Source organism: Strix uralensis, chromosome 4 (genome assembly GCF_047716275.1).
Source record: "Strix uralensis isolate ZFMK-TIS-50842 chromosome 4, bStrUra1, whole genome shotgun sequence".
Taxonomy (NCBI): domain Eukaryota; kingdom Metazoa; phylum Chordata; class Aves; order Strigiformes; family Strigidae; genus Strix; species Strix uralensis.
The window spans coordinates 115409679-115429668 of record NC_133975.1 but is presented as its reverse complement, the minus strand read 5'-3'; the positions used below and the strand labels follow the sequence as shown (position 1 = coordinate 115429668).

Below are 19990 nucleotides of genomic sequence, written 5' to 3'. Positions count from 1 at the left end.
GCTGCTCCCCAAATTAGGCACACAAGCATGAATCTGATCCTGCCAATGATGTGTGAAACCTAGATCAAAAGGAGGCCAATGCTGATAATGTCTTGCTGCAGTACCAGAAGGTGACATGCATTGCAGTAGATCCACTGATGTTAAGCTTCGTTACCCATTAATTATGTGAAAAGAAAAGGGTCAGCAAAGCACTGATGCTCAAGAATCCCATTGCCTGGAGGGAAATGAGGGATATCAACAAAGACAAGGAAATAATACAAAGCAGCTTGGACCAGGCATGTAGTGACACTGGTGCGGTGTTCCCCACGGGGGAACGCAGGTTTGATGCAGGCAGAGGCACCCAGCCCTCTGCTTCCTCCAACAGGCATGTCGTCTGGATGGAGGCCTGCTCACAGCAGCAACGCGGGTTTGGCAGCAAGAACAACAGACTGGTGAAGAAAAATAACAGAACTGACCTTCCAATGCATGCGGCTGCATGTAGGGCCCATTGTCTAAGTTTTGAAGAATGGATGAAAAATAGAAAATCATTCCAAACTTAGACGTACAAGATCAAAAATTAAGAGTCTGAAAATATTTGTCTTAATGGAAACATCTCACAATTTGAGTGTGTGGGGTCTTTCAGTGCAGATAATTAAGGGCAGTGGATGAGGCTTTTTGGCAGAACAGGAATCCAGTCTTTTGGGGGCCCTGTGGGATGAGAGCCCTCATGTGGGGTATCCTCCCCTTACAAGCCAGCCCAGCCCAGAAGGAACTAAGCAGGCCATTGTACCTGTACAGAGGGAGGAAAGGACAGCTCTGTGAAGGGGGAGGCTTTGATAAAAAGGAAGGGCAATAAGAGTCATTAATGGGATCATACTACAACAGAGGAATGTTAGGCTAGACACTCCCTGGCAGTGAGTTATAACATGATGGATAAGTTCCCAAGAGAAGAGGAAAAGGATTGCATGGCCCAAAACTCTTAAAATGCCATGTTTAGAGCAGCAGCAAACACTTTATCAAGTCAAATCCTGTGCTGGCTAAGAAATGGAAGTGAATGACCTAAGAGACCTTTTTCAGCTGTAATGATGTGACCCATGACACACCAGTTGACGCAGTTATGGCACCGATGCTTGACTTCTTCCCTGGGCACAGCTGTCACAAAGGTCCAGATGCTGAGCTGCGGGAGTGCTTAATCCAGCAATTTAATCTGGCTCCGCGGTAGCTCTGTAGCTGCACAGAGAGGAGGGAGCCCAGGCAGATCCTGGGTTCTTGCTGTGCTGCCAGTTGAATGTATTTGTGGGGCCGCTGCAGTGAGAAGCTGGCCTTTGCTATTTTGCTCAGAATTCACACATCAGATGATTTCTAAGCTCACAGTGTTCAGAAATAACATGCAACTCTCTCCTTCTCCCACAGCACTGAAAAGCCCTTTGATTGTTACAGGCAGGTGCTCATTTTTGTTAGGTGTGATGCAAAGCTGAAAAGCTGGTCCTAGAGCTGCCTGCTTTTCTTTTTTTTTTTTTTTTTTCAATTGAGTTCTAACTGCAAAGTACTTTTAAATCCTGTGGCCGCTCTGCTAAATTGAACTCAGCTGGGATGCAGGGAGCTGTGTGTTGCATACTGACTGGCAACACAGGTTAATTAATTGCACAGTGATTACATCCACACACCTGCCCCACTTTGGCAGAAGGTATCAGGCTGCTTGTTGGAAGCAATAATAGTGACAATGATGATTTGAATTATTGCTCAGTGACTGTACACTGAAATAATGACACCAGCATGATTCATTGTTTTAGAGATGAAGAGCCACACTTGGCAGCTGAGTATTCCCAGAAATCATCAGAACTGCAAGGAAATATAATCCACTGAATTTCATGCAGGTGCAGGCCTGGACATACCTTTGCAAGAGGCTTTGAAACATTGCCACAAACTTGCCGACACTAAGGGCTTCCTGGCTGTACTGTATAGGCCTGGTCACTCTGAATTTCCCTGAGGCAGCTGAAACACAGAGAAATTGTGTGCAACAGGAGCAGGACTGTCAGATGAATTCTTCACTCCTGCACATTTGCAGCTTCTGCCTGTCACCAGAGCAGATCTGAGAAGATGTACCAGGTGTTATTAAATCTGAATCTTAAATTGGAAACCAAATGCTCTGTAGTGCACTGATTAAGGAAAGACTGAGGACCTTAGCGTTGTTTAAATAGACTGGGTGTAAGAATTGGGAGCTAGATATTTAATAGTATGTTTTATTGCTTTTATTTCTCCCCCTGAATATTAGAAGACATCAAGAGAGAGCAAGAGCAAAGGTTTGCTGTGCTGTCCTCAAGGAAAGAGATACTCTGGTATATTTACATTTATAGCAAAGCAGACACCACAGGTCTTAAAATATGTGCCAGCTGGCTTGCTGCTGAGCGAGAAAGTTGGACAAGTGGCCATAAACTCCATGCACCAGGTGAAGAGCAACTTTTTGCGTCAAAGCCACTTGGTACCTGAAGGGATACCATTCAGGACAAACCAGCTTGTGTCTGAAGCTCACATGTGGAAACTTTATGTGCTGGGTTTGAGTGGTGGGGTTTTTGGTAGCGGGGGAGGGGCTACAGCAGTGGCTGAGAAGCTTCTTGAAGCTCCCCTGGCTCCCCATCTGACTCACCTCTGGCCAAGGCGGGGCCAATTAGTGCCCTCTGTGATAATGTATTTAAGAAGGGAAAGCTGAGAGGGGGGTTGGGACTCGTGAGGATGACTTACAAGGATACCTATGTGAACACTGGGGTCAGTGGAAGGAAGGAGGAAGGGGGGGAGAAGGGGGATGTGCCAGAGGTGTGCTGGGGAAGAAGGTAGAGATATCTAAGCTGGGCCTAGGAGGAAGGGAGAGATGGGGGGAGGTGTTTTAAGATATGGTAATGCCTCTTATTGTCCCATTCTGCCTGTTAAATGTTGGTTTTCACAGAATCATCTCAGTTGGAAAAGACCTTGAAGATCATCCAGTCCGACCATTAACCTCACACTGACCATTCCCAACTACACCATATCCCTCAGTGCTATGTCGACCCTACTCTTAAACACCTCCAGGGATGGGGACTCCACCACTGCCCTGGGCAGCCCATTCCAACACCTAACAACTCGTTCTGTAAAGAAATGCTTCCTAATATCCAGTCTAAACCTTCCCTGGTGCAGCTTGAGGCCATTACCTCTTGTCCTATTGCTTGTTACTCGGTTAAAGAGACTCATCCCCAGCTCTCTGCAACCTCCTTTCAGGTAGCTGTAGAGGGCGATGATGTCTCCCCTCAGCCTCCTCTTCTCCAGGCTAAACAACCCCAGTTCCCTCAGCCGCTCCTCGTACGACATGTGCTCCAGACCCTTCACCAGCTTCGTTGCCCTTCTCTGGACACGCTCGAGTAATTCAATGTCCTTTTTGTAGTGAGGGGCCCAAAACTGAAAACAGTAATTGAGGTGCGGCCTCACCAGTGCCAAGTACAGGGGTAAGATCACTTCCCTGTCCCTGCTGGCCACGCTATTTCTGATACAAGCCAGGATACCATTGGCCTTCTTGGCCACCTGGGCACACTGCTGGCTCATGTTCAGCCGGCTGTCAATCAACACCCCCAGGTCCCTCTCTGACTGGCAGCTCTCCAGCCACTCCTCCCCAAGCCTGTAGCGCTGCTGGGGGTTGTTGTGGCCCAAGTGCAGCACCCGGCATTTGGCCTTATTGAAACTCCTACAGTTGGCCTTAGCCCATCGCTCCAGCCTGTCCAGGTCTCTCTGCAGAGCCTCCCTACCCTCGAGCAGATCAACACTCCCACCCAACTTGGTGTCATCTGCAAACTTACTGAGGGTGCACTCAATCCCCTCATCTAGGTCATCAATAAAGATGTTAAACAGGAGTGGCCCCAAAACCGAGCCCTGGGGGACACCACTCGTGACCGGCCACCAACCGGATTTAACTCCATTCACCACAACTCTTTGGGCCCGGCCATCCAGCCAGTTTTTTACCCAGCAAAGCGTGTGCCCATCCAAGCCACAAGCAGCCAGTTTCGCCAGGAGAATGCTGTGGGAAACAGTGTCAAAGGTTTTGTTAGTGTTTGAATTAAAGTGATGTTGTTTTTCTTCCCCTAACAAGTTTGTCTTTTGCCTGTGACTGAGAGACCCCTCGCTGTCCTTATCTTGATACCTGAGCCTTTTTGTTTCATTTTTTTCTCCTTCCCAGGGCTGAGGGGGAAGGAGTGAGTGAATGGCTGCATGATGCTCCGTTGCCCTCTGGGCCTAAACCATGTTACCCTTCAAGCACAGCAACACAGTTTACAAGGAGCACATGAAGCAGAAGTAAAAGATAGAAGCTTCTGAATCTGACACACCAGTCCTGGTGGAAGTAGATAGACAATGCTGGTAATATCTGTGGTTAAAAGAGAGAGTTGGGAGCACGGGCCTTTGTGGAGATGGGTCAGATGATGGTTCTGAGATTAAGAGACTGACAGAAAACTCACAGCCCTGTTTTACATCCTATGTCACAATCAACCCCGTTGGTCTTGGCTGTAGGGCTCTGTGCCACTGGTGATAGAGGCAGATCTCTGTATCTTTTTTTTTTTTTTTTTTTTCACAGCCACCTTTATGCTGAAGAGTGTGAAGTTCAGAACCCAGCACACTGGAAAAGGAATAACCAGAGTTACATGAGTAGCAGCAGCAGAAGAGTAACAAGGTTTCATCAGTTAGACCCTTGCTACGTACATAGCTACCTGTGCTTTCCTTGGTTTGATATCAGTTATGATTAGATAGACTCATTAAAAATCCTTGTTCAGACACATGTGAATTCATGTGCTGTCACTGAGAGAGAAGTTACGCAGTGTCCCAGCTAGAGGACATCAAGCCTCACTTTGCTTCCATCTTAGATGTGGTAATTTCTTGATGCTTTCTCATAAGCCAGCCCATCTTTGCTCACTTGATCAGTTCAGATCAAACTAAATCAAGATGAAGGAGAGGGATCCATTTACTTTCTGGCTTGGGTCACCTTGCCTGATTCTTTTTTCCTCGAACAGGTGGTGGAACTGAGGCACTGGTACACAACAGTTAACTTTGTGCACCAAATGTTAACACTGCCTCACAGAAAATTCAGGCTTTAATAAATGCTTTTTCATAATTGTCCTGGTTTAACCAGGATAGGGTTAAGTTTCCCCAGCAGTGGGGGGGAGCTCTAGCCGGGTTATTCAGATACCATGCCGACGTCACATCCTGGCAGGTCACATTTTTTCCTGGCGCGGAGCGCGGTGCACTCGTGGTTTTGTACATCGTGCTTCAAACTGCTGTATTTGGTAGCTATTTTGCTCTGTTCATTGCCATCACTATTACTGTTATTGTTATTGTTGTTGTTGGTTGTGTTGCTATTGCATTATTGTATTAAACCTTTCCTTATTTCAGTCTTGGGGCTTTGTATTTCACTCCCTTTGTGGGGGAGGGGCAGCGGCCGCGTGGTCTCAGACCCCGGCAGGGGCTAAACCATTACAATAATACAGCCAAGAGATCTGACAAAAATCAAACCAACAAACAGGAAAAAAATCACAATGAAAACCCCAAAAAGCAGAAAGATAAGGAAGTTCTTGAGGTCTTCAGAGATCACACTCACCTGATTGCCACTCTTTAGTCAGAAATAAAAACCAGGATTCTTATTGTCTGATAGGCAAAAAGAAAGGGGAAAATTGTAGGGTGTTAAGCAAGCCATGGGAGCTTCCTGCACTGTAAAGTTCTCGGATGTACAGAAAAACTGGATAATGAAAGTAACATCACAGGCTCAGTGTGTGCCTTGAGGAAGGCCTGCCTGTTCAGTAGCTCCTCCTACCTTGCAGAATGCTCCTGTTACTGGTCCACCTTGGTGACAAATATATAGCTCAGGAACTTGTGCTTCTCAAACTGTGGTCTGCGGGCAACCTGTGGTTGGCAGAGCACTTCCTCTTGCTCACTGCTCTCCTTGTTTCCACTCTATTTTTATGTCGACCTTTGTCCGTTTGGTGCTCTGCATGTCCAGGCCTTTCTGCTCAGCCTGGAAAGCACCATGCTTAATAGCCAAGGTAACAGCTGTTCCAGCTGCCAAAAGGTAAGGCAAACCAAGAGTGTCCTAAATACCCTGACACCTCATAGCTCAGCAAACCTCTCTGTTCCCCACCTACTCCACTTTCTGTTACAGGTACCCTTAATTTCAGCAGTGAAGTTTTGCACCCCTCAGCTGAAGGCTCACTTCTGTGAACTTTTCCGTACCTGCCAGAGATTTCCAAACTGCCCGCCTCTGTGAAGGCTAGCAGGGGCTTGCACACACAGACTGCAGGCATCCACCTCTCCCCAGATGGACCCTGCCTGTTCACATACGTTTGCCAAAGTGGAGCAAGTCATCATCCTGCCTGGGACCTGCACTAATGGGCACAGAGGGATGAGGTGTGGGACAGCTCATCTGCCCTTCAGTCACTCACCAGCTCACCAAGCCCTCACCTCCCTGGTCACAGAAACCAACAGAGGAAAGCACAAAAATGAGCAAGTGCTATTATACTCCTTGGGATGAAGGGTGCAATGGCCACTTGTGCAGGTGGAAGAATTCGCACTCACAGAAGAATTCTGCTCACAGATGACACTGGATTGCTGTCTTGCACAGTACAGGGCTCACTTTGAAGGTGTGATAGACCAACATCACACTGAAGTAACTGTGTGGACTTGTACTGCTGCCTGCAGAGCACAGCAAGGATAGCTGAGCTAGCTTTAAGGATGTTAGCTGAGCCACAGGAGTAGGCTCTACTCAAAAACATGGAGCTTGCTGGCAGAATAACTTAGCTTGTGCTAAGCTCTGGTGGCCTGGCTGCTGCTGTTACCAGATTTAAAACTAACAAAGTATTTTTCCTCATTACTGCCATCATGCAGTCAAAGGACATGACCTCAGCTTATCTGGATTTTGAACTGAGCAGAATCTTGCCCCTGTTCAAAAGTCAGGAGTCAGGTCAGCTCAGAAGAAGACCTGTTGGATGGGAACTACTGTTGTTTGGAGGGACCTGTAACCACTGTCACTCATCAGAGTGCAAGCTGGTGATAAAGACTAATGAGCATTCTCTAACAGCATGAGCAGTAGGGCCAACTTACTTAGGCGTGGAGAAGGAGGGGGTACTTACAGTGCTTCCCGTAAACCACCCAACCGCAGCAGCTGCGTTACCTGCTTGGGTTTCTGCTCGAGCCAGTCATTCACCTCCCATTGCAGGGTGCACATCTCAGGTGTTAAGGGCCAGCTCTCAGCTCCTCTAAAAGAGCTGCTCTTCCTCCTAAATTAGTCAAACTTAGTTGTAAGTGCCTGCAGTGAAGCAGTGGCACTACCCCTGTCAAAGCCTCTTGTTTGACCCTGTCAACAATCTTTCAGCACAGGAGTGCTCTCAAGGAGCAGGGAAGTGTAAATAAATGTTTATTAAGTTGCTAGCTTCACTATGTTCCCTGGGTTCATTAGGTCTGTCCCTCCATTTACATACACAAAGGTATATATATTATAAAGAATTGCATATACATTAAAACTCCAAACAAAATACAAGCTAATTCACATTACTGCTAGTACCCATGTCAACTTACTAACAAGGGAAGAAACAAGATAAAAAGCAAACATCAAAAATTCCCTGAAGGAAGAGGCCTTCTTTCAAAGCCCTTTTTTTCTTTCTTCAGTCTAGCTCTTTCTTGCATTCATTAATGCAGAAGGTATACACTGCCTGTGGCCCCACAGTGGACTGGGGCTACTATATCCTATTGGTGTAACATGACTTGGCTTATATTAACCTCACAAATTATACTGCTATCTTTATATAACTTTGCACATACATGTTTTGCATTCAACAATTCGTCTCAAAATATCTTATCAACTGTCTTTCTCTTTTTACTCAGTCAAAACATATTTTTGCAAATCAAAACCACTTTGCAAGTTTTATTAGCCTACTCCCTTACTAACGACAGGCAGTTGCTGTGTTAAAGATAAGCCTTCTCCCCCGTATTCATAATCAGAGCTTTTCAGGTCATTTGTCCTTTGCTTATTTCAAACCCAAATTATTCTCTTAGGGATTTCAGCATAACAGCAAAACTAAAGATTTTTCTTTGTGTGCAGGCAACGAAGGATAATTTATACTTCTGCAAGGCCTTTTCACTGCAAAGAAAAGAAATGCGGGTATAGCCAGTTTTTTCTGGCAAGGTCAGAGGAGCCAAAGAAAGCGCATTTTCCTTAACAAAAAGCTGTGAAAGTGTTTGTTGGATAATTCTAACTTCTCTGGAAAGGCTTGTGAGGTGCAGGAACCAGAAGCAAATGTTTGGAAGAAGAGAAACAACTTCCTAAGCTGTAAGAACATAACGAAGTCACAGCCCTTCCTCACCCACTGGTGTCAGTGCACTAGAAGGGCCCAGCAGAGCCACCAGCTGGACAGAAGACAGAAGGGTTTGTTCCGTGCCTTTGAAAAACACCTGAAGTGTTCGAAGCCCAGAGCACTCCTGTTTTGACTGCAGGGCCAGGGCTATTGACAGAGGTTTTGCCCTTTCCCAGCTCATCTGGCCAGGAAGGAAGACAGGAATGAAAAGCCGGGGAATTCTTTTCTATATGGTACTCACTTAACAAAGAGGGGAAAGGGAAACGGAAAATAAAGGGGAGGGAGAAATTCCCAAATTCAAACTTCATTAAGAAATTACTGTAGTTTTGCTTAAATAAAGCCGTTCTGTTTCAAACGCGATATATTGAAAATTATTTGAAACTGCATGATTTGTCAGAGCCAAAACCCTAGGCAAAATATTAAGAGAAACATCAGATGAGTAATAAAAAGCAATGGCTGTCCTCATCCAGTAAGTGAATTTAGTGTAGACATATGAGACACACAGGAGACAAGGTGCTAACCACACAGACTTGCATGAAGCTGAGCAGTCTTCCCCTCTTCTAAGAAATACCTGCAAAAGCTTATCTCAGTCATGATTTGCAACTAGAAATGGCCATTTTGCCAAAGGAAATAAATCCATCGAAATTTCATCCTGCGGTATCTCAAGAAGCAGAGCACAGGCCTTCAGAGGTCCCCCCTCTCGTTAAGGCACAACGCAAAGGGTCTTCAAACCAGTCATTCAGTCACTGATCTGCAGACTTACACACAAATATTCATATTTTGGGTAAGATTTCCTTCCAATGTCAGTGTGAATGCATTTTGATACATGGTGCTGTTAAAAAAATAAATATCTAAATCTGTGAACCTACTCTCTGTCATCCTTAAGACTTACTCCAACAATTTCATACTCCTCTTATTTAATTTTGATTAGGTGTTGGGAAAATGTGTTTATTTCTTGCTTTATGATCTGACAGGATCCCTGCCTGCATTCACACTGAGGCAAGGTTAAAGATCTGCCTTCCTGAGGGGAGAGGAAGAAGAAAAAGGCTTGCTGGGGTATTTCAGGGATATGGCAAGGTGGGGAAAGGACACGGTCCCCTGCCACAAGGATGAGAGAGGTGTTTGAGTTTGCTGGGCTAAGTTGAGCAACCTGCCCTGTGGGTGGGCATGACCCTTGTCATCATGTGCTGGTGGGACAGCCTGAGGCGAAAGGACTGGTTAGTGGAGCAGTGTCAGAAACTGTTGAAATGTCCCTGCAGTGGCTGGGAGCACAGCTCGTGACTACAAAGCTTGCCAAGCAGCAAGGCAAGCCTGTCAGCTCCTGCAGACCCAGCTAAACCATTGCTGGGATCTCAATCTTGCTCATTTAACAGTGTTTATGGTCACTTGGTCACCAGAGTTATGATGTAAATAAATCATGAGCCAAAGGCTGTGGGTTCACAGCAGTTTAAGACAACCCATAACATAGCTGCCCTCAAAACAACATCATGTCCTCCTCAAAACAACAGTGCTGCACCCACCCCCACCTCTAAGCTGATCCTGGGGCAACCTGACTCAGTGGATGGGAGGGCAGAAGAAGGTTTGTGCTAGCTCTCTGGCCTGGTTCCCTGTTCAGCTCGGTGAGGCATGAACAAATATTTGACTTGGATTCAGCCCACTGGCACCAGTCACCCTGAATTACTACATCGAGCTGCTGCTTCTCCAGTAAGACCAGAGATCTTCATGGGTGCACAGGTTCCTAAATGGGACACAACAATTAAACATCTAAAGTTAGGCAGGGTGAGTCCAGGCTAGACCTAGATAGCTAGGTCTAATAGCAAAGGGAGATGCTAGAATGCCAGTCCAAGGGACTAACCCCTACCATCCATCCTTATCACAGGCTGCTCTTCACAGTGCCCCTCAGGCAATCTCTACCACAGCTTCCCAGCCCAGAGGACCCATTCTTGCTGGGAGGGTAACAGTCACTTGCCCTTTTGGCTGGAAAGGTTAACAGTGAGATCCAGTCTAAAACTAACTAACTTCTAATCTTTAGAAAGAATTAAAATGGAAGTTCAGTACAGAATTACACCAAAACGTCCCGTGTTACATATTTTTCCTCTGGACAGAAAGGAAAGTCATCCAAAGTCAAGCTCTTTCCTGTCTGCTGATTCAGCAGGCGAAGCTCTGAGCTTTGCTTGGTTTCTGGTTTTGTGTGGGGTATCAGGAGTGACAAATTCCTTGGAGAGAACTCAAGGGGAAAAAAAAGGAGAGAGAGAAGAATTCTTGGCAGGCAAGATGAAAGGTTGGGCTAGGTCCCAGGCTGTCATTTAGCCAAATAATGTGGGACAACCTTCTTTTGCCCAGAAGTCTGCTAGCAATTTGCAGAACAGTGTTGCAGGTAGCCAGCAGAGCTGTCAGTCTCCAGACTCTCCGTTTCTTTGGTCTCTCTCTGTTTCCTTGGTGAATTTTCCCAAGCAGCACAAATTTTAATCCAGTTCACAAGGGGCTATAGCTGCTTCCAGTTCTGCCCAACAGCTGCTTTTACAAGACCAAGGCTTCAAAAGACTGGCTTTCTCCAGAGTGCCACAGGATGGGTGTACCTGAGCTGTGTGGATTTCCTAGATTTAGCAAGGTTTTCCCAGCATCCAAAAGATTGTATGTATTCAGTTGGTTTCAACAAAGCACTTGAAATTCTCCAACAATTCATTAGCTGTGCAAAAGCAGATACTACTAATTAACATGGTCAGGCGATAATTTCAAACAGTAAGACAGGTCTTTCAATCCTACCAGGAACAGTGTTGATCCACAGACCCCAGTGAGTCACCTAGAGCAAGTATCAGCAGCCCCAGCCCTTGCAGGACCATTATCTGAGCCAGAATTCCAGCCCTGCCTCAGAGAACAACTCTCAGGGTTTTGTGCTCTTCCCAGTCCAGGATACTGCTGAAAGGGCAGTCCACTGACCCCACTTGCACACACTCTCAACAGTTCACTTTTGCTGTTTCTCTTGCTTCAGCTGTAGAGGCTGTGTAAACACTGAGGAAGCTGCTTCAGCTCCGTAATCCAGCAGGGAACTAATCCACCAAAAAGAAAAGGCTTTCTGAGAACTGGATTCTGTTCCTGGCATCACCCCAAACCTAAAGGATGGCCTGGGGTAAGGCCAGGATTTAACTGCTTAACAAGGATCCAGGGGTTTGGGCTACAAAGTAAGTGACTATAATCAAATCAGTTCCATGAGCTCATGCCTCAGTTTCCCTTCCTACAGTGACAGTACCTGCCTTCAGCTGGTTGCTGGGAGGCTTAATATTCATGAAACACCCAGAGATCCTCTCATACATACAAAGGCTTTATATTAATCATGTCATTACAATTAGTGAAAACACCTTGTCCCTTTTAAAGGTACCAGTAATGCAGAAAGCAGAAATCCTTTACTCAGACATAAATATATTCCCTGTTTAGCAGAAAGGTGATGGAAAGTCTGGGAAAGGCACCCTGAGATATGCATGTATATATTCATCTATTTGAAAAGAGCTGCATTCCATAGCACTCCCTGGCTTGTGTGCATCTAATAGAATATCTATTTAGGAAAATGTGACTAGCATAACCAGCTATGCAATGCTCACATCTGCTAATCCTTTGCTGCTCAAGTAATCATCTTCACTTGCAAAAAGATTTATACCAATTTGGGTGCAGCCAAGTGCAGCTAAGCACTCCAAACCTCTCAGGGCTGCTATCTTGAGGGAAGCATTGCCTTGATATTCCCACTCCAGGAGGGTATATTGATGCAGGAATCTCTTTTCTGGAGGTGTGTAGAATTACTTTAGATAGCTCAGAGAGGTACAAAATGGACAGCGGAAGGGCTTGTGGCTACAATATTTACCATATTGGGTGATGCTTGTAGCTTTATTATATTTGCACAGCTTAAATAGCACTGCTTGCTTGACCGCAGCTTGTTTGCAGTGCTGTTTTATCATGTACTTTCACACATACCAAACTTCACAGTTGAAAAACACCACCTGAAAGCTTGCCTTGTCTCTCTGAGAAGCAAGCCCCTGACAGCTTGGGATAGATTCTGAATTCAGCCCCTCTCCAACTCCAGAGAGTTACTCCAGACTGACACCAGGACGTGGCTCCAACACAGCCATGTGCATATTTGTGTTTTAGGGATTCCCTCTGTCAGGAGGGAGGATGGGGTTGTCCCATGTGTTCCTACACTGTAAGAACAGATCATGGATGCCAAACAGAGTGGTGGAGGGAGAGTGGGGTGCTGAGGATCTCTGCAGAAAATACAGCATACACACAAGCAACCTTGTATAACAGCCCCACGCCCCTCCCCTGCAGATAGGGTGCAAGGATCACACAAGGACAACACTTCTCTACCCTGCATACCACAGGCAGCCCTCTCTGGCAGGAAAGTATAGAAACGGTTTGACAGCCAGGTTTTAATCCTTGCAGACACTCTGCACCTTTTGGTGGATAGTACCTATGGATGCCTGCCTGCCTGTTCAAATGTCTTCTTACTGCTGCTTCTCTTTGTGCAGCTAGATCAATGACAGAGCCTGGGTCATATCTCCCACTTTGCAGTACAGATGTGTCCTGCCCCTGTAACCATGAATTTCAGAGTAGTCCACTGCTGCCTACCTCTACTAGAAAAGCTGTGCATCCTCATTCAAGTGGTGTGTGTGCAGGACAGGACTCAGTAATATATATCTCCTCAAGTACTTTGCTCGTCAAATTCATGGGCAGCCCCTATTGATTTCACCCCACAAGTGCCATACTATGTCCCCTGCAGCCCATGGCCAGTAATTCTAGTAAACTGACCTAGCTTTGAACAAGTCCTACAGCTCTGATAACATAGTCAGTAACCTAGACCATGCCCACCAGGACTGTAAGGGCATTGCCTCCTCTCATTCAGCAAATTCTGGAGAAGGAAGCACCTTCATTAAATCTCTTATGTACCACCTGTGCCCAGATTTTAAGAAAGACTTTTTCTCATACAGGCAGACAGGCTGGAATATTAGAATACTAATGGTTGAAGGTTTTTAGCATTCTAAAATACCTAACAAGCACTCCACACCACTCCAGCTCAGACATCATGATCAACAAATATTTATAGCGCCAAAAAATCACTTACCTGTCCACATACAACCCCCCTACAAGTTTGCAGAAATGTAACTGGGAAAACAAAAGATTGGCAGAATTTTGATCTCTTCATCCTCAAATTAAACATCCCATAAGAGTAAATTATTTCTCCTAAAATAGACATAATTCATTGACCTGCAGAATTTCTGCTATAGATCTTGCAACTCTGAGAAACTGATGTACATACCTCCTCTGAACAGAACAGTGGTTTCCAGGCTCTTTTCCTCTAAACACCAGTATCATCTTGCCCCTACCACCTTAAAAACTTCACAAATTTCAGTTAATCAATTCTTATTTTGCTCTGGTGAGTGTAGTGCTGCTACTCAGTTAGTATTCATATCTGTGACAACTGTGGTAGAGGGTAAGCACGAGGTCTTGACTTTTTGGTTCTTTTTTGAAAATAAGCACCATTTACTTAGGTATCTACTTATTTACTTATCTGTATTGCAATAGCATCCCCAATCCACCCTAAGGATAAGGGCATGTTCATTGCTGGAGAGGGCCCTTACCTCAAACTGGTTCTGTAATCCAGTGTGCAGCTGTGGGAAATGGATGTGACTGCAGCATCCTTGAGGACAAATCCATGCACAATCCCACTTCCCCAGGGGCCAGCTGAAGGGTGAACTACCAGCCATCAGAACCCCATGGATGAAGAAGTTGGAGGAGGAGACAGGTGGATTTTGTACTTGGTTACCAGACAAGTGACTCTGTAGGGACCAGAGCCAGTTGTGAGAGGTCACAGGAGCTCATTGGAGGTTGCATGTCAGGGAGTGGGTGGACAGAAGTTTAATTAAAGACAACTGAGTGATTTAGTCTAGCTCCTACTTGGCTGTAGATGAGGATTTACTCTGGAGATTCCACTTGAGTTACTCATGATGAAATACCTGCCCAACACCACAGAAAAAATTAATCTCAAAATTAGGATTAGGAAGTAATCTAGGACACAGGCTGAATTGCAGACCACTGCTTATGCCAGTTTCTACTTTGAGACCCAAGAATTGCTACTTAATTGCCTTTTTAGCGTGACTTTGTGTTAACTGCTTTCACTGGATCTTGAAGGCCTTCTTAAAGCTATTCTTCTGTGGTGAAACATAGTCTTCTTCCATTCTTGTTTTCTCAGTTTTGATCCATAACTATTCTGAAAGATAAATCTGAAGTCTTTGGTAGTATGAATACGTCAAACCTACAGAATATTATGATTTTTGGGGTTTTTTTAATGACCAAACGTCTCAGGTTTGTAGCTATTCGTGCTTTAATTCCTCAGAAGTCCCTTCTATGTAAGGCCCCAGATCAGCACAGTGATCTATGATCTAGTTGCTGCTCTGAACACCAGGGCTGCCAAGAGCAGGTCCATTCCAACACATCCCACCCCCTTTGACTGTAGTACCACTCTGTACTGATGATAATATGGCAAGAGGGATTATAATCTCTCCTTGGTCTTCTAGAGAACATGTACTAAATGTGCTTTCCCCTGGTTCTTTCTAATTCTAAATCTCATAATGACTTCTTAAACACCTACATTCATTGTCATTCAATTGTAATTCCTCACAAAGGGCAACCTAAACAATCACAAACATACACACACCCTTCCCTACACAGGGGGAATACTTTTGTGATACCATTGGGAAAGTGCAATAATCTTCCAGAACATCACAGGGCTTTTGATGACCATGCTACCCTCTACTCACAGATCCATCTGCACTAGAATTTGGTCAGTCATTCCAAACAGCTGCATTTTCTTTCTAATTACCCTTCCAAAGAACTATTCCTTTCTATTCCCAAATGCAAAAATCCTCCTCCCTTCCAAAATTATAATGGCTAAAGGTCTGTGATGGACAATATTTTGTCCTAGTTTCACTAAGACACTTCGGTTTCTGTGTTCTTTAGCAATCAAAGCAGGCAAGCATTTAAAACTCTGGCAAGTGAATCTTCCTGCAGCTTCTTTTTCTAACATATTGGGTGTAGGCATTGGCTTTTACGTCTATTTTTCAGGTAATTTTAGTGATCATTCTGAGCCTCACAAGCCTATATTGTTGATCTCAGAGAAGCTGCCTATATTTACTGATGGACGAGTTAAAACATAGTCCTACTATCATTTGGAAAAATGCTATAAAATAGATAATCTCTGAGATACCTGGACTATGCACACATGGTTTGGTAAGGGATGAAGACAGCCCAAATTTGTGCCAAGCAACGGTCATAGCTACTCTCCAGGACACACTGTTCTACATGTATACCTGTACACACAGAGCAAGAGATGCAGGCACATATGCGTGTACATTTTTCAGCCTATGCTGCCTCTAGGTTTGAAAGTCAACTATACAATCCAGCACAGAGACATTTAGGACAGGAAGTGAAAAACTATATTTAGCTGAAACTGTAGTAGAAAGGAGATGAGCAGAATATTGGTTACATTCATGTCCCCATTCCTGTGAACACTGGTATGAGACTGTCTGCAATGATGAGGAGTTTTTTACTCAAGGGCAATATTCCCATTGTGGTCTACCCTCTATCAGTCAAAGGGACAGTTTCCTTCTGCGCTACCACCAGTATCACTGCACAATGTGCTCAAAGCATCCACTAAATTTGGCAAGTAGTCACATACTGAGAAGTGCTGAAAAGGTCACAAGACAAGTCAGTGTGGTTGTAAACATGCTTTTCTGTTAAATGAATTTCAGGAGATTTTGTGTCTCTTCTCTGGGTGCACCAAATTCAGGTATCTTTGGAGAGCACCTCCTTCTTTGTATCTTTACAGTAATATCCTGATCTTGGTGCAATGAATCTTGAGCACAGACATTTCCTTCCTGAGAAGCACCATCCCCTAGGACTGGAAAGTACCCCTTACCAGAACCTGACAGACAGCAGAGATATTTGATGACACTGATTTGTTTCCCGTTGCCTGAATTGTCCCTTCCCCACTTAAACACCGCATCTCACATGTTCTAAGTTGAGGTTTTCTTTGAGCAGTACTTTGCACTGGGTCCCAGACCTCCTGAGGCCAACAGGGCTTGTTCCATTGATTCAAAGAAGCTTCGATTAAGTCCTTTACAGAGGACGGCTCCTGAGGAGTTTTAAAAAATTGTTTTCTCTGTTCTAATCTGTAAAGGTTGGTATTAGATTTATTTACCCCACTGCAGACAGATATGTAGCCTGGGCAGAAGAGTCATTTGATAAGAATGCTTTTGTGGCCAACAAGTTATCTAAAAGCTCCCATTCGAGCAGAAGTCATGGGTTTGATAGCGTGCTTACCAAAGTGGTTCTCTGGTCTGCTCTGCACAGGAGATTGGACTAGACAAATCAAAACAGTCCCTTTTGAAGCTAAAATCTGTGAACCTATGAGTTGCTTCCAGGTTCCTCCAATGCTTGACCTCTTCACATCTACATTCATCGCATGAAATCTGTCAACTGTGATGGTAGTTTTTGTGTCAAAAAGACATTTCACTGAAAAGATGTACAATCATTACTTCATTAGGCAGCCTGGTGCCCCAGAAATAAGAACCACTGTAACCCATCCCAGCTACGCGAACCAGCCATTATCCCAAAGGACTATTTAATATTTGCATATTATGTCTCTGTCTCAGCTCCTGTCTGCTCTCCTCATCATCTCCTCCATACATTTGCCAGATGTTGGAATGAAGGCATATACCTTTTCATGAAACCGTGGTCACTAGGCTCAATCAGCTCACATTTCTCCAGATGTTTTGTGATCTCACCACTTATTAACGTTCCTAGGAGTTAGCCTGACTCTAGCTCAGAATTACTGGTTAAATTTCCCTGTTTCTCTCCCAACATATTTTGGAAGAATTTGATTAGATTGATTTCTATCCAGCCCCTAGCTACACTTCTCCCCACATTCCTCTCTAGGGAGCTACTAATTCTGGAGGCAGATTTCTCCCCAGTGTCTTTCTGCCATTTCAGAGGTGTAAGTCAGCAAAACTTCCTTATTGATCTGCTATATACAGAATTCAGTCATTACTAGGAATGGATACATGGATACTTTCCAAGTTGCTAGGGTACTTTTATAACAGTTTCCATTGTCATAGTTTCTGTGAGTAAGCTTTCCTATTTAATTAATAACTATGGTGAATGAAGGTGCAATGTCAACAATTGCTCATGCACTTTTTGTGCACAGAACTTGAAAATCAGGTCCAAATTCTCCATCGGCAGCTTGCCTTTTGTTACCAAATCTTTGAAAGCTACCAGTTTTATCTGCACATGCTTTGTGAAATTGCTGCCTAATTCAATGTGACCATAACAGGAAATTAGCTATACATCACTTAGACACATTTCTAATTCTATAATGTGTCTGAGGCCACAAGGAATGCATGCTGAAGTGTAACTTTGAGGATCTTCAGCAACATTGTGACATGTAAACAGAGAGCTAAAACATTTTTTTTAAATACCTAAGTTCCTTTTTGTGAGCAGAAGATAGACTGAAAATAAAAACAATAGACTGAAAATAAAAACAATCAGTTAATGAAGTAAAAGGCCATTCTGTTAAATTGTTCAGATGCTCATAAACTTATGAAGAACACATGCATCATGACCATTCGTGCTTCAGTATTCCTGCAACCACTTGATTTACAGTCCAAATCCAGGGTCTACAGCTCGTTTACTTTCTCCTGCAACTCTAAACTGAAAGTAAACCTTTGCAAGCATGTGGCTCCTTTCAGACAGACTGAGAAAGAGATAGACTGTACAAATCTTTCAGTTTCTCAGTACTTGGCATCTTAACTATCACAAATCCAGGGAATGTCTGCAAAATCTTTGGATTACCATCTACCAAATTCTTCTTCCTAGTCTACAGGGATTGGGTTCTTTCAATTTTTCCTTATGGCTGTGTGATCTTTGTCCCTCAGTGTTTAACATTAAGCGGAACTCAAGAATTGTACCTTGGAACAGGAGTGTCATTGTTCTACTTACTGTAAACAACTGACAAGACAAAAGCAGTGACAGTTGTAATGCAGGTTCTCCCTCCGTCCCCCATACTCCATGTGAGTATTTGGGAACAGTGCCACAGTGAAACTATAACACACTAGCCTGTCAGCAGTAATTTTATCAAAGGGGACTGACTTGCAGCACACTCTGACTGAAAATGCAAATACCCCCTATCCACCTATACAGCTTCTACTGCACCCATCACAGACACATCTGGGAGCTTTTAATCATGGGAAATAGGCTAAGTGTGTCAGACAGATAAGAAACACTCTTAATATCTGGTATTATATGTTTTTCCAAGGGGGGTGACCGAAGGTTTCAGCAGCTATGTAATTTTCCCCTGATTGTTTTCAACAGGAAACAGAAACACTCAGCTTCAGCATGGGCTTTATGACACAAGTGAACCTTGGGCGGATTCCAGCCTGATCCTGGAATCCCAGCAGCTGATTGTCTTCCCAACCAAAACCCATTTTCTCTCCCACTATGTCTTCTTGGGGCTCCATCCTGCAAGGTGTAGTGTCTGTTGGCCAGGAGCAAGGAAAACCTGCAGTTTTTTCTTAGCAGAAAGCATATCTGAAGTTTGCTGGGAGCCTGTGGACAGGGTTGGTGCGTACCTTAGCGTGCTAGAGCTGGAGTGACCATCAGCTCATAGGGACGAGCCCTTATCCACTTCTCAGCATTTCAGTAGAAACAAAGCAAACCTCCCAGAAAAGATTTGTCAAGTTTCCAAAAGCACACAACTCCCTTATTCTGTGCTTTGCCCTAAACTGCAGCTTGGAATTCATCCTTCTTTTTCCCTAAATAGCTAAGATTCAAGCTAAATAAAGGTATTGCAGTTTGTTTTCAGCTGGAACATGTTAGCTAAAGGAAATACTGTAAATTACAGTACAATCATGCCACATCATTGTGACTGTGTAGCTGATAACTCGGCAGACAGCTCGCAATTGCAGCTGAGAGCTCTTTGTTAAGTAGGAAAAGGAAAGCGACAGTTATTAAACATTAGCAGTCACTAAAGATTCAGGACTTACCCTGAGTTATCCCTGGCTCCCTTGTCTCCTGCTGATGTTTTCATCATTACAGCAAACTTTAAGACACTTTCTGTTTCACAGTGGCTTTAGAGTTCCTTGGTACAGAAAGCAGTTCCTTTCCATCGCTGAGCAGAACCTCCACATCCTTAGGTTTTGTACTGAAGATATTTCAAGGGGCGGCAGGGGGAGGATGTTTAAAACCAGCTTCAAGCTCAGTAGTATCGGAGGGCAGAGGACTAAACAAGCACTGAAATGAAAGCAAACTACCAAGAAGGTCTGATTTTAGCCTCTCTTATTTCTACTTCCTGTATTTATATGAACAGGGGATTTCAGGAAGAGGCAGTCTTTGGTGGTCAAGGGTGTGTGTGTGCGTGTGTGTGTTATAAAGCCATATTTAGTAGTGAAGGCAGGTTAACCTTATTAGAAAGAAGGGCCCTGAGCCTGTCAGCTTATTTGTTTCTCTAACTTAAGTAAGTTTTGGGGAAAATTGTTTTACAGACTTCAGGTATCTCAGGAGGCAACAGAGCATGGTGAACTTTGTAAAGGATTTTATAAGGCAGCAAGGCAGTA

The 19990-nt window shown here is 44.4% G+C and overlaps 1 protein-coding gene across 1 annotated transcript in view; it reads right to left on the bottom strand.

Annotated features, from left to right (window-relative positions):
• The window catches only part of RIN3 (Ras and Rab interactor 3), a 71195-nt gene extending 51521 nt beyond the window's left edge, over window positions 1-19674 (bottom strand). Inside the window, exon 1 of the mRNA XM_074868637.1 lies at window positions 19421-19674. Within this exon, the coding sequence (XP_074724738.1) occupies window positions 19421-19467 (47 nt within the window). The 5' untranslated portion in view covers window positions 19468-19674. The remainder of the gene's footprint in view (window positions 1-19420) is intronic.
• Between the last annotated feature and the right edge of the window lie 316 nt (window positions 19675-19990).